The sequence below is a fragment of the Podarcis tiliguerta genome (genome assembly GCF_965153285.1).
Source record: "Podarcis tiliguerta genome assembly, chromosome: Z".
Taxonomy (NCBI): Eukaryota; Metazoa; Chordata; class Lepidosauria; order Squamata; family Lacertidae; genus Podarcis; species Podarcis tiliguerta.
The window spans coordinates 4,554,140-4,567,604 of record NC_139553.1 but is presented as its reverse complement, the minus strand read 5'-3'; the positions used below and the strand labels follow the sequence as shown (position 1 = coordinate 4,567,604).

The following is a 13,465-nucleotide window of genomic DNA, read 5'->3' as shown; positions in this document are numbered from 1 at the left end:
GTCCCAATGGAAATCCAATGGAACTGAGCCAACAAAAACTGGTACTAAGAAGTATACTGCCTCCGTCAGTGAATGTGTCACAAAGCATTATTTTCCATGAATTTCTCTAAACGATCCAAGTTGGTGGCCTTTGCTGCATCTTGCAGAAAATTTAATAAAGAGGCGCAGCACAGATCAGTTTGCACAATGAGCCAGGTGAGTCCAAACCTGGTCCTAGACTGGGGGGCTGGGGGGCGTTTATAGCTGGCAGTCCAGATGCTTCAGTGCCCCACACCCAGGGGCCATTTGGATGGGTAGGCAGAGCTGCACACCTATCAATCATCTGACATCAGGTGAAATATTTTCCTTTCCCCTCCTGGTCTGAAATCAAACCATGCAGGCAAATGGCACAGCATGAATTGCAACTACAGATGATCAGCTAACTTCAATGCTTCCAACGGAACAGGGTCTGCAGATATCACTCATTTCAATGTAAAGGGAATGAGAAAGTGTCATATCCAGCTAACTTCTACTCAGTCGGCCCATTGAAATTAATTGACCAAAGTTAGCTATGTCTATTAATTTCAATGGGTCTACTCTGAGCAGGACTAGAACTGGGTTCACAAACTTAAAAGCAATGATGTAAACGAATACAGATCGCATTAACTTGGTTTCTCGTGACCACAGATGAACATGTGAACTGCGGCAATTTTCTGCCTCTTTTTCAGTTTTCATCAAGATTCTGCAACATCTATCCCAGCTGCCCATCTCAGAATGTGCTACACTTTGTCAGCTGCCTTCTTAAAATGCGGCACCCATAACTGAAAAAAGACTCTTAACGTGTGGCCTGACCAGAACAGAATGGAGTGGAACTATTTCCATCCTGTTATCTGTGCTTCAATTCAAAGTTAAATCTTAAATTTTCTTCAAAGAATCTGAGTTGTATCCACCTTTCCCTTGAGATAACAGACGGATGGGATTTAATGTTGTGCAACAGAGGAATCCAACGCAATAGCTGCACTAGTGGACACTCGTGGCACAATGGACTGTGCTATCTATTGTGCAACAAAATTAACTGGCAACCCATTCATGCACTTTCTTGCGCAACAAGATTCTGCTGGAGCAAGCCAAGTACACTGCTAATTGACTTCAATTTAGTGCTACACTGGATACAACAGTCTTTCTCCAAGTTAAAAAAATGCTAAAGGTGACATTAATCCAGTACACTGTGCATGAAAACGGAAGGGTGACTCCCATTATGACAAGCAACGGATCATCACGGAAGGGTGACTCCCATTGCTTGTCATAATGACCATGTTATTACCGAGGAAGCAAGTTTGGTCACTGTTTGAAGACCATACCTGCCTCCAGGTCTGGTCTTGACCAGAAGGTTACAGGTATCAACAAGGGTGACCCAAATGACCTTAAGGTGCTGCTGTGCAATGCCAGGTCAATGATTCACAAGACCACTGCCATCCATGACTTGACCATAGATGGAAGAGTTGACCTAGCATGTGTAACTTGGTTAGACATGGCAGATGGGTCTGTACTTGCCACTGCTTGTCCACCAGGTTTCTCCTACGCACAGCAACCCAGAGCATGTGAGCAGGAAGGGGTGCTTACAGTGATTTTAGGAAATCACTAGCTTGCACCAGGCATCCTATTGGGAAGACCCAGTTTTCTAAGTGGAAGTTGGGCAATAGGAGCAGTACTGGATTCCTATTGGTGTATCTACCTGCCCACTGCAGCAAGGATTCCCTGCCCAAGTTGCTTCAGGTTGTGGTGGGTGTTCTCCTGAAGACACCTAGTCTGGTGGTCCTACGGAAATTTAGCATCCATGATGACCTAGGGACTTCATGGAAAGTATGGCCTCCATAGGGCTGTCCCTGAAAAGGTTTGCTCCAACCCATAGCCATGGACATGCCACAGACCCGGTGTTTACCTCTATGGATGTGGGTGATCTGACACTAAGTTCCAGTGGAACAAAAGAAGTGCCATGGTCGAATCACTTCCTGGTGCAACTAGACTTCTCTGCAGCTCTTCAGGTGCAACTGCAGGGAGGTGGGACTGATTCAAATAGTCCCCCACTGCTTAATGGATTCAAATGGCTTTCAGAGAGTGGTGGGGGATGTCTTCTCCCATGCTGATGGCCTTTCAGTTGATTCTCTTCTGGCCTGCTGGAATGTGGAGTTAACCAGGGCTATCAACTGTTTGGCTCTAAGTACTCTCTTCAGTTGCATGCAGCCCAGATGGCCCCATGGTTTTTCCTGGAACTGATGGCAATGAACCAATTGCTGAGACAGCTAGAGTGCCAGTGCTGAAAAACTTGTTCTGAATTGGACTGAACACAAGCTCAATGTCGAGTCTACCAAGTGGCGATAGCAACAGCAAAAAGGACCTTTTTTGCTGCCTCTATTGCATCTGTGGAAAAGAGCACATGGAGACTCTTTCGGGTGTTTTTTAGTCTAACAGAACAACCTTCAACAACCTGGTGAGGAATCCAAGATCTCCTGTAATGATTTTGCAAAAAAATAAAAAAGGCAGATAAAATTTGGAAAGTGGTAGACTCCACCATGGTAGGAAGGCCATGGTGGGAAAGTGCCAGAGCTCCGTCTAGTCAGGTTCAATGGGATCAGTTTCAACCTGTTACCTCTGAGGATGTGGAGAGGCTGCTTAGACGAGTGAAACCAACTACCTGTCTCCTTGATCCTTGCCTATCCTAGCTCATAAAAGCAAGCCAGGCTGGGCTGGGCATTGAGCTCTGTGTTTCCCAGATCCACTTAAAATAGCAGTTATTAAACTCATCTTTTAACAAACATATTTGGACCCGACCATTATGGTCAGTTATTGCCTAGTATCAAATATTCCATTCCTGCACAAGGTGATTAAGCAGGTAGTCAATGAACAACTCCATCTGGAGGATGCAGACCATTTGCATCCCTTCCAATTGGGATTCAGCCCCCATCTTGGGACTGAAACTGCTTTGGTCGCGCTGGTCGATGATTTTCAACAGGGTAGGGAAAGAGGTGAAAGCTGTTTCCTGGTTCTGCTGGATCTCTCAGTGGCTTTTGATACCATAAACTATGGTATCTTTCTGCACCATGTAGGTGGGTTGGGAGTTGAGGGCAGTAGTTATGCAGTGGTTCTGCTCCATCCTCCTGGGCCGTGTCCCATGTTGCAGGGTGAGTGTTTGGACCCCTGAGCACTCAGTTGTGAAGTGCCTCAGGGCTCTGTCCTTTCTCATGTGCTTTTAAACATTTATATGAAGCTGCAGGGAGAGATCATCAGGGGGGTTGGGGCTGAGTGTTCACCAGAATGTGGATGATACCTAGCACTACCTCCTTTAAATCAGAACCAGTGAATGTGGTGAATGTCCTATGTGTCTGGAGGCAGTTAGAGGATGGATGGTGGTTAACGGATCGAATCCTGCCAAGACAGAAGTACTATTTATGGGGGGCAGGGGGTGGGTGGGTGTGGAGGACTCCCTGGTCCTGAATGGGGACTCACAGCTATGCAGGTCAGTTCTGTGTCCAGGGCAGCTGTCTACCTGTGCTATTTGGTATGCCAGCTGAGACCCTACCTGCCTGTGCACTGTCTCACCAGAGTGGTGCATGCCCTGGTTATCTCCCACTTGGACTACTGCAATGTGCTCTACATGGGGCCATCTTTGAGGGTGACTTGGAAACTACAACTAATCCAGAATGTGGCAGCTAGACTGGTGACTGGGAGTGGCTGCTGAGTGCTGACCTTTAAAGTCATAACGTCCTTGGTCCTGTATATCTGAAGGAGCAGCTCCACCACCACCGCTCAGCCCAGAAACTGAGGTCCAGCACGAAGGTGGTTCACTCACTGCGAGAAGTGAAGTTTCAGGGAACCAGGCAGAGGGGCTTCTCGGCAGTGGCACCCGCCCTGTGGAATGCCCTCGAATCAGGTATCAAGGAGATAAATCATTACACAACTTTTAGAAGACATCTGAAGGCAGCCCTGTATTAGGGTTTTTTAATGTTTGATGTTTTATTATATTTTTATACGTGTTGGAAGCTGCTCAGAGTGGCTAGGGCAACGCAGCCAGATGGGTGGGGTATACTATTATTATTATTATTATTATTATTATTATTATTATTATTATTATTATTATTTCTCCACTATGTGATAATCAAAGGTTGACTGCCCCTGTGAAGACTCCTCCTGAGCTTCCTAGAACAATGGCCATAGATAAGCCATGAAAAATACTGTCTGCCTTGCATTGAAAGCAAGGGGGAGAGCGGATGATCACAATTTGTGACATGGATCCCATGTGTCCAGTGCAAAACCACCGTACAAATGACAACAAAGCGAACTATCACCTTCCACTAAAACAATTATGCGGCAGAGCCCCAGCTACTCAGGTTCTGTAAAACTCTTTTCTCCGCTAAAGTAAAGGAGAGTTAGCTGGCAGGAGCCTCAAATAGTCCTGGCAATCCTTCCAGCCGTTTGGCTCCTTCTCCAAAACTAGGATTTTTATTTTCCTTTTGGCTCAATCCTGCCGCTCCTCGAGCCACCCAACCCTCTGGTCTTGTCTGAGAAAGGCGGTGCCTGCCAGCTGGCTCCAGCCAGGTGAGCCGGTGCCCAGTAGATGCTCCCCAAGGGCGCATAATTTGCAAATCAAACAATTTTTTAACAAAGTGGGAGGGAGGGAGAGAAATCAAGTTCAGGATTCATTTAATGCACATATTTAGTGTGGGGGAGATAGAGGGAGAATGAATAAAATAAACAACCAGCCCCTAAAGCTTATGTTGGCTGCATCCTTCTTGGCAGGCTGCTCTTTGAGTAGAAGAAGCCTCTTTCCCCTTGCCAGAGTGGATTGGGGAAGTCAGGGTGGAATAGGGCACAGCCAGATAGGAGTTTTGAAGTAGTGCAGAAGCTCAAAGGAGTTTTTGCCTGGGCTGAAACCAACAGTGGCCACATTCAGGATCAATTCACAGCCCCCACTCCCACCTCAATATGATTATCTGTCACATCTCTTTCACTTTTTAAAGCTCATTGAGTTTTGTAATTGTATAGAAAGCCAGTGGTGATATGATGATGATGATGATGATGATAATTTATTATTTGTACCCTGCCTCTGGTTTCCCCAGCCACTCTGGGCGGCTTCCAACAGAGATTAAAAATACATTAAAACATCAGTCGTTAAAAACTTCCCATATAATGGTTGGATTGTCAGAGGAGGGCCTGGGAGACCAGAATTCGAATGCCAACTCAACCATGAAGGTCAGTGGATGACCTGGGCCAGTTTTCTTTTCTTTTCTCAGCCTCACCTGCTTCACAGGATTCTTGTGAGGGTAAAATGGAGAATTGGGGGGGGGGGGGGCGACATACACTACCTCAAACTTCTTGAAGGAAAGCTGGGATATAAAAGTAAAAATGAATAAAATAAACTTTAAAAAAAACCTTCCTCTCAGCAAGGACAATTTATAACGAAGGACATGCTTCCCCTCCCCATATATTTTCCTTTTATATTATAGGCTGTATCCATGCTAGTCATACTCAGAGTAGGCTCACTGAAATTAATGAGCATGACCACACTCATTGCCCCCGTGCTCATGAGGTAGTAAGGGTGGTTGCCTTTTTCTCCATTGAAGGTGAAAGTTGCAATAGTTATGCTTTTTCACTTTGTCCAAAATAAAAGCTTCCATTATCAGAGCCATTAGAGGGCTGAAGCAGCAGTGGGACACCTCTCAGGCCCCCTCTATGTGGCCCTCAGGACTAGAGGTATAAGAAGCCATCGTTTTCCGTTCTGCCCTGTGTTTGCCGCAAGCAGCATTGCTTCTCTCTCACTGCAGTTCATATTCTGCCAAAAACTACCTTATCCATCTTGCTCTCCAGTGTGTCAAAACTCCATAACATGTAATTAATCAATTTTAATGCTATTAATTTGCATTTATCCATTTGACTGGAAATGAATTAATTGCATCAATTACATCACCATTACATTATTCCACCCCATTCATCTCACTGCAAAGGAAGCACAGTGCAAACATGGGGGAAACATGATCAACAACATGTCATTTGTTGACTGAAAGCAACAACAACAATGAATACTGGTTGTAGTCAATGGATTAATTTCCATTCTGAACATAGGATAAATAAGTAGAGGTTAGCAATATCTGCTCCTATTTCCATTTCCATCAGAATTCTCCAACAAAACTTCTCAGGACTCCCCCTGTGAAATCCTTCCTTAAGGACTTTTGCCTGGCTGGAATGCATTCTTGAATGATAATGCCTCCTGCATGCCTGGATGGGGAGATGTCCGGGTAGCTGTGCAGAAGAAGCCTCTGACTTTCATATGAATTAATTTATGAATGCAGCCTACTGTACACACTTAAGGTTCACATCAATTGCCCCACCCACTTTTGCCTCTCTCCCCACTGAAATGCAGCTCTCAGAAGATTCCTTCTAACGGAATGTGGCCTTGGGGGCTAAAAAAAGATTCCCTGCAGCTAGGCTAGAAGAGACTTGAACTGCTTAAGTATAAACAAAGCCCCCCCCCCAAAAAAAAACTTTTCAGAAGTTGAAAAGAAATGACAGGAGATTGGTTTTGTTTGTTGCTGCAGTTTTTGTTTTCCCCAAGCTAAAGACATGAAGATTTCAGGACCATTTCCTCCCAATTCACCTTTTTAATTATTTGTTTATATGGCCACAGGTGTGTTCCATTATTACATCCATGATATAACTTAGCAAGCTCATGATTGCTCCTGTTACCCCCAGCTAAGGGTTGCTGGTGCACAGTCCTGTTGTTTAGAGAAATCCCTATGGAATTGGCACAGGATTGGGGAAGAGTTTTCCTACACATATAGGAAATGACACACGAGGAGGGATTGTCAGAGAATGCTGGTGGAAAAGGATGAAGAAATTGCTGCACTTCCTGTGCTCATATGTAATCAGGAAAAGCAATCAAGTCAAAGGAATAAAATTGGGATCCGTCCACATTGCTATTGTTTTAATCTGCAAATGATACACAATTAATGGTGGAAGCAGGGTATGTTTACATTTGCTTTGATGTCTCCTTCATATTGTAGAACAGAAGAGAACAGAAACCGTGTAGATTGTGACAAAGACAGGCCAAAGCGGAAATCACTGCCTTCTCACATCTCTACATGTGAGTCATGAATACATGCATGCACATGCACGCACACGCACACACCATGGGAGAGGTTGTGGCAAGGGAGGGCCTGTGCCCTGAGATCAGATAGAGAGGCCCAGAGGGTGCATTAGGCCCCTGGGCCTTGGGTTCCGCACATTTTCATCATCAATGTTCCCAAAGCCAGTCCACAAGAGAGGAATGACTAGGCTCTCTTTGCCTCAGATCTCATGGGATCTAGCCATTCAGGTTGGCATCCTCGTACTAATGGGTACGATGCAAAGCTTATTGAAGTGAGGAGTCCTCAAAACTGTTTTGTTGTCCATCCACATGGGACAAGAGTAACCATATGTGCATTTGTCCCCACCCCAAAAAGAAGCAGAAACCCATCACCACAAAGCAGAGGATCAAAGAAGACAGTGATTTGCACAATATCTGCATACGCTAATTTATATAGCTATATGCAAGTTTAAAAATAGAAATACGGTCTCTGTTAACCTAGTGGAAAAGACTGTGACCAGGTGATCTGTATGCCTTCTCAGTCTGCTATGCAGGTGCTCTCTACCAGATGAGCAACTTCAAGGCCCCTCCTGCTCTCCCTCGTTAAGAACGTCAGAAGAGCTGCTGGATCAGGCCAAAGGCCCATCTAGTCCAGCCAGATGCTTGTTTTCACAGTGGCCAGCCAGATGAAACAGCATTCTTCCCTACCTGTGATTCCCAGCAACTCCCATAATCGGCTACAAACCTGGAGGTAGAACCTAGCCATAATGGCTAGAAGCCGTTGCTACTCATGCCATCCACAAATTTGCCTACTACTTTTAAATCCATCCAAGTTGGTGGCCACTGCCACATCTTGTGGGAGTGAATTCTGCCACTTAACTACGAACTGCGTGAAGAAGTACTTTCTTTTGTTTGTCCTGAGCATCACTGGATGACCTTGAGTCTGAATATTATGAGAGCGAGAAAGTGTGAAAAACCTTTCCCCATACACTTTCTCCACAGATTGCATAATTTTAAAGATATATATCATGTTTCTTCCTATTCACCATTTCTTTAAACTGAAAAGCCCCTGATACTTATTGGAGCTGTTTGTCTTTAAACTGGGCTTGGACCAGACATCCCTTCAAGTAAAAGTACATCTTCAAATAGAAGACTAAATTGATGATACATGGTCACCCTACGGAGAACCTTAAGTCTAATAAATCCCACACACTTATAATGGTCACAAGTGTGGCAAGAGGAACACTGGAATCTTCCTTGTTCTGTCATGCCACTGGTCCATCTAGCGCAAATTTCCCACACTGGCAATACTGGTAACAGAACCCCAAGATTATAGGCAGGAGCTGTTCCCAGGTCTACCCTGGAGACACCAGGGCCTGAACATGGGACCTCCTGCCTACAAGGGAGATTCCCTACCACTGAGTTTGAAAGTGGAACGGGCTCCCTCAGAAGGGGGTGGGCTCTCCTTTATTAGAGGTTTTAAGCAGAGGTTGGGTGGCCATCTGTCAGGCATGCTTTAGCTGAGATTCCTGCATTGCAGGAGGTTGGGCTAGATGACCCTCAGGGTCTCTTCAAACCCCACAATTCTGTGATTCTATGAGTTACAGCTGGTAGAGACAGAAGTATGGGAGAAGTCATCTAATGTGTTTGTCATTTTGGGGCCTTCAGTGCTTCTGCCGAAGGACTGAGTGCTGCCTATGTTGGCTTTTGCATCTCTCCACTTCTTTTTTGAACATGATTTTTTTTAATGACTTGTCTCCAGTTGCTGGTGACAATGGGATGGTGGTGGTTTTTTACAATGACACGCTAAGAATCCAGAGGCATCTCAGAAAAAAACTGCTAAAAATCACCCAGGATTTCCCACTGCACATCGAAGAGCAGGATAAACAAGATTCCCATTCACATGCTGCTTCTGCCCTCACCCAGGAATTATTCCTTTGCCCACACATTCCTCCTATCTGCTGCAGTTCTGTTGCACTGGGAAACTGCAGAGGACGAGACAGGGGGGTGGGGTGGGGGCGGGGGCGAGGGAAGCCTCATCAAAGTCCTGTTTCCAAGACCGAGTCATCATGTTCCCCTCATGTCCCCACTGAGCTGAACTGCCCTGGAAAAGTTTCAACCTCTGACTCACGTCCAGCACGTCTATTTTAATCTTTTTACATTCTTACATCATTCCAGGAGGCCCAATTGTACAATAGAGCAAACAAAGAGCCCGCTGCTCCATCTATTGAGATTTTACAGCAATCAAGAGCAGGGACGTATAAACATCTGGCTTTAGATCCTTCCCTCTGCTTGTGTATACATTGCTCCAGAGAAAGAGAGAGATGTTTCAAGAGATCCGTCACAGGGAGAAAACGCTGATAAGCTGACATGGAAGAAATCATCCCTAGAAGGAGTTGCACTGAGGACAGTGATGTATCCTGCTGCAGATGAAACACAGAGGCGAGGTAACAGGAGATTGACTCGGTGCCCAGTTTAAGAACAGGAGAGCCTGGCTGCTGGATCAGGCCAAAGGCCCACTTAGTCCAGCATCTTGTTACCTCACTGGCCAAGCAGATGCACCAATGGGAAATCTGTAAGCAGGACCTGAGCACAGTAATACCTCTCCCCATCTGCAGTTCTAGGCAACTGGTATTCAGAGGCATATTGCCTCCAACAATGAAGAACATAGCCTGCCATCATGGTTGGCAGTCACTGATAGCCTTGTCTTAAGTGTATTTGTTTAATCCTTTTTAGAGCCATCTAACTGGAGATGCTGGTTGGACAGTGTTCTCAAAGCTACCAGCTTGAGTTTGACCAAACTGCGGGAGGCAGTGGAAGACAGGAGTGCCTGGCATGCTCTGGTCCATGGGGTCACGAAGAGTCGGACACAACTAAATGACTAAACAACAACTGGAGATGCCAAAGACTGAGCCTAGGATCTTTCTGTGTGCAAGCAGATGCTCTATCACTGAGCTATGACCATTCCTCAAAATCTTTTGTTTTATTACTTCTACCATCTCTTTTCTCTACCACCACCAAACACCTGGCACGGTTTTCCACTTGGTTGTTGTTTTTTCACTGGGATTTTGTTTGTTTGTTTTATGGTCCAATTGCAGATTCAAGAAGCAGGAAGATGGCATTCATGGCTGGCATAGGTACTGGCCAATCAGTGCTAAGAGAATCTAGCTTCTGCTACATTCTGCTACATTGGGGGATGGGGGTGTTTCCTGCTAAGCTTGATCCAGGAGGGACAATTAGCACACAAAATCCAAAATGCATGACTGCATTTTCATAGCAGGCTTTCTGTTGAAATTATGCAAGGTCAAGCAAATTTAAGATTAATTTAAATTATTTGTCATGGATTACTTTAATTCCATGTTATGGCTTTAGATAGTAATTGTGGGTGGTTTTATTAACCGAGGAGGAGGAGGAGGAGGAGGAAGAGAATGAAAATCCTGACTTCAGCGTGAATATATATTTGCAAAAGAAATCCCACCATCCCCCAGAGGGAAAATACAACTCCATTTATGAAAATAAAAACAAATGCTGTTAAAAAGTGGGGGGGTGGAGATGGTGTTTTTCAATGGAAGATTGCACAAGTCAAAACAACAGCTGGAACAGATTGAGTGTGCAGGCACACTGTATGTAAAACTGTTTCAAAAACTCTGACCAGACCCCCTTACCTAACAACCGTTGCCTTGTTTAGTTACTCTTGAGTCAGAGATTTTCTCCAATCTTTCTTTTCTTTTCTTTTACAGTTGTGTTCGCCTCTGATGTAACCAGTTGTCATTAACTTTGGCAGATGCTGTTATTTTCCTTTCCCACCCCACCCCTGTGGATCCTTTCTTTTTCATTGAACAGAGGTAGGTAACCCTTTATCGGCCTGAGGGCCCCATTCACTTCTGGGAAACCTTCCAGGGGACACATGCTAGTGGTGGGCGGAGCCAGAGGAAAAAAGGGGCGGAGAAGCAAATGCTAACTTCACCTCTTACCACAGTTTTGTTTCTACACCCTGCTCACAAATCCATCCAGACAGGCAAGAGGCAATACCAGAATTTAAGCACATATTCCAGCTGGGCAAAAGTACTTAGTGCCAGTACACAGCGTGACCAGTGGGGAGTTTGGCCTGGGGAGATGGGGTGGCGCTGTGGATAATCACAAGGGCCACATAGAGGTGCTTGGAGGTCACATTTGTCCCCCAGGTCTGAGGTTCCCCACCTCTGCTATAGATGATTAAGCATGTGGACACCTGCAGTTGTGCAAGGAAGCAGGGCTGCAAAACAGGACAAGGAGGGAAGAAGTAAGAGGAGGGAGAAAAAATACATTGTTCACTCTCCAAGTGTTTTATAGAGGAAGGCACTTTACGGGGCTGGAAACCCATTTTTTAAAAATTGGGCTATGTGGAAACAGAGACAGGAAAAGTTATGGGTGGACAACACAACCAATGGTTCGTGGGGGGTTTTAAATTAAAAAGGGAAGAGAAAAATGCACTGAGACAGTAGGATTGTGTAGAATTTCTCAAATTCCCACCTGTCAATTATATGCAGTGCTGTTTTTCTAGAAAAAGAAGTGCTGGAACTCACTATGAACACCTCCCTCGTTCTCTTAGAATGGCAATGGCGCCCACCTGAGAGGTGCCGGAACTGAGTTCCAGAGAATTCTGGCTGGGGAAAAATCTCTGATCATATGACATATGACACATGCCACTCTGCAAAAGAAAATTCAGGACTATGCTCTAGCTGCGCTCCCAATTATTTCTATGTAGCTCCAATCATCATCATCATCATCTTTGGCAATTATTCATCCCTTCTACCCCCTCCCCCCCAAAAAAAAACCCTGCCTCAAAGTGATTTACAAAAATTTAGGATATCAAACAGTTCATCAAACTATTTTAAACCAAACTCACAGAACATAAAGAAAATAAAACAAAACCTTCTGTACTTGTTCACCCAACAACAAGAATATACAGGACCAAGAATATAATCAACTCCACAGAAAGCTGGGGATCGAAAAACAGGCCATGGATCTTGCTGAAGTAAGATCTTTAATTCAAGCTAAATTCACTTCCTCCTGCTGAATATAGAGCTCTGGTTTTGCCTCCAGCACCTTCTGCTGCTCTTGAGAGAATGGGGCTGAAAACATGAAGGAAGCTTAATCCTAGTTTTGTTCCCATCCTCCTCTACAAGGAGCAACGCAGGCTAAGGAGGAGGAGGAAACAGAGAGGATGCCTAACCCCCTGGGCTGGTTGTAGGTGGGGGCTGACTCAGGGCAGAACAAGGTTTGGTGCAGCAGAGCCCCATTTGGAAAATATGGACATGCCCTTTATAAAACCAAACAAGACTTCAATTCCCAGCCCCATTAAACAACATGACACACAACCAACTGTTCCCTCCCTGCAAAAAAACACACACATTCTGTCTGAGATTCCCACCTCCACCGCCCCCCCCTCCCATTTTTAAACTGTTTAAAACAAAGTCTGCATAGTAGACGAAGAAAAACTTTACCGGCCTACCCATCTTGCCCCTCTTCCCAGGAACTCCGGGGATTCCCTAGAAAACAAGCAAAGGGGGTGGGGAGAAAAAGTATTAACATCTGGTGGAAGTCAGAAGGAGACACAAAGTCCAAATCAAAAGAGAAAGGGGATTTTTTTATACAATATTTTTTTAAAAAAAAAAAACAGAAACAACTGCAGGATTATTATGGGCCAAATTGTCAGCCGCTGGCTGTCAGCTGCAAAAGCAAGCAAATGTGGAGGAAGAGGATCATCACTTAGGCTGAGGAAAGACACACACACACACCCAGGGCAAGGAAACTGAGGCATAGCTTAGCAGAAGGAATAATTAAGCTACCGGTCTGGAACCAAACGAAAGCCGAAGCCAAGACTTGCTCAAGAAACTCTGTTTATGTTTCCTATTTGGTGACACACAGAAGCATTAGATCAGCGGCTCCAAATTCCCCCGCATCCATGCAGACGGCACACACACACTTTTCCAGAATCTGCCTTCTCAATAGAGTCCTCTAGGTTTTGCCAACGAAATGGATGGGGTGCAGGAAGAAAAGGGCTTCATTTGGGAATATGGGCACAGTGCTGATGGGGAAGAGCTATTAATTCTAAGACGGGCGAGACCCAGGTTCAATATCCCTGTCTGGCCTTGAGCCTTGGGCCAGGCACTAACCACCTCCTTCCCTACAGCCCCCTCCCCCACCTCAGGTGTTAAGATAGGCAGTGGAGACCCTCTTGTTAGTTCCACTGCCCTTGGAAGCTTACAGGTGGGGAAGGCCCAGGAGAAGGCCTTCTCTGCGGCATCCCTAAGATGTGGAATTCTCTCCTCACACAGGTGCGTCTGGATTATGGCATTTCCCTTGTACAATGTAGTTTTTGTC

The 13,465-nt window shown here is 45.3% G+C and overlaps 1 protein-coding gene across 1 annotated transcript in view; it reads right to left on the bottom strand.

Moving 5' to 3' along the window:
* The window catches only part of COL27A1 (collagen type XXVII alpha 1 chain), a 242,848-nt gene that overhangs the window by 147,525 nt on the left and 81,858 nt on the right, over positions 1–13,465 (bottom strand). Inside the window, exon 12 of the mRNA XM_083424399.1 lies at positions 12,586–12,630. Coding sequence (XP_083280525.1) covers positions 12,586–12,630 — 45 coding nt within the window. The remainder of the gene's footprint in view (positions 1–12,585; positions 12,631–13,465) is intronic.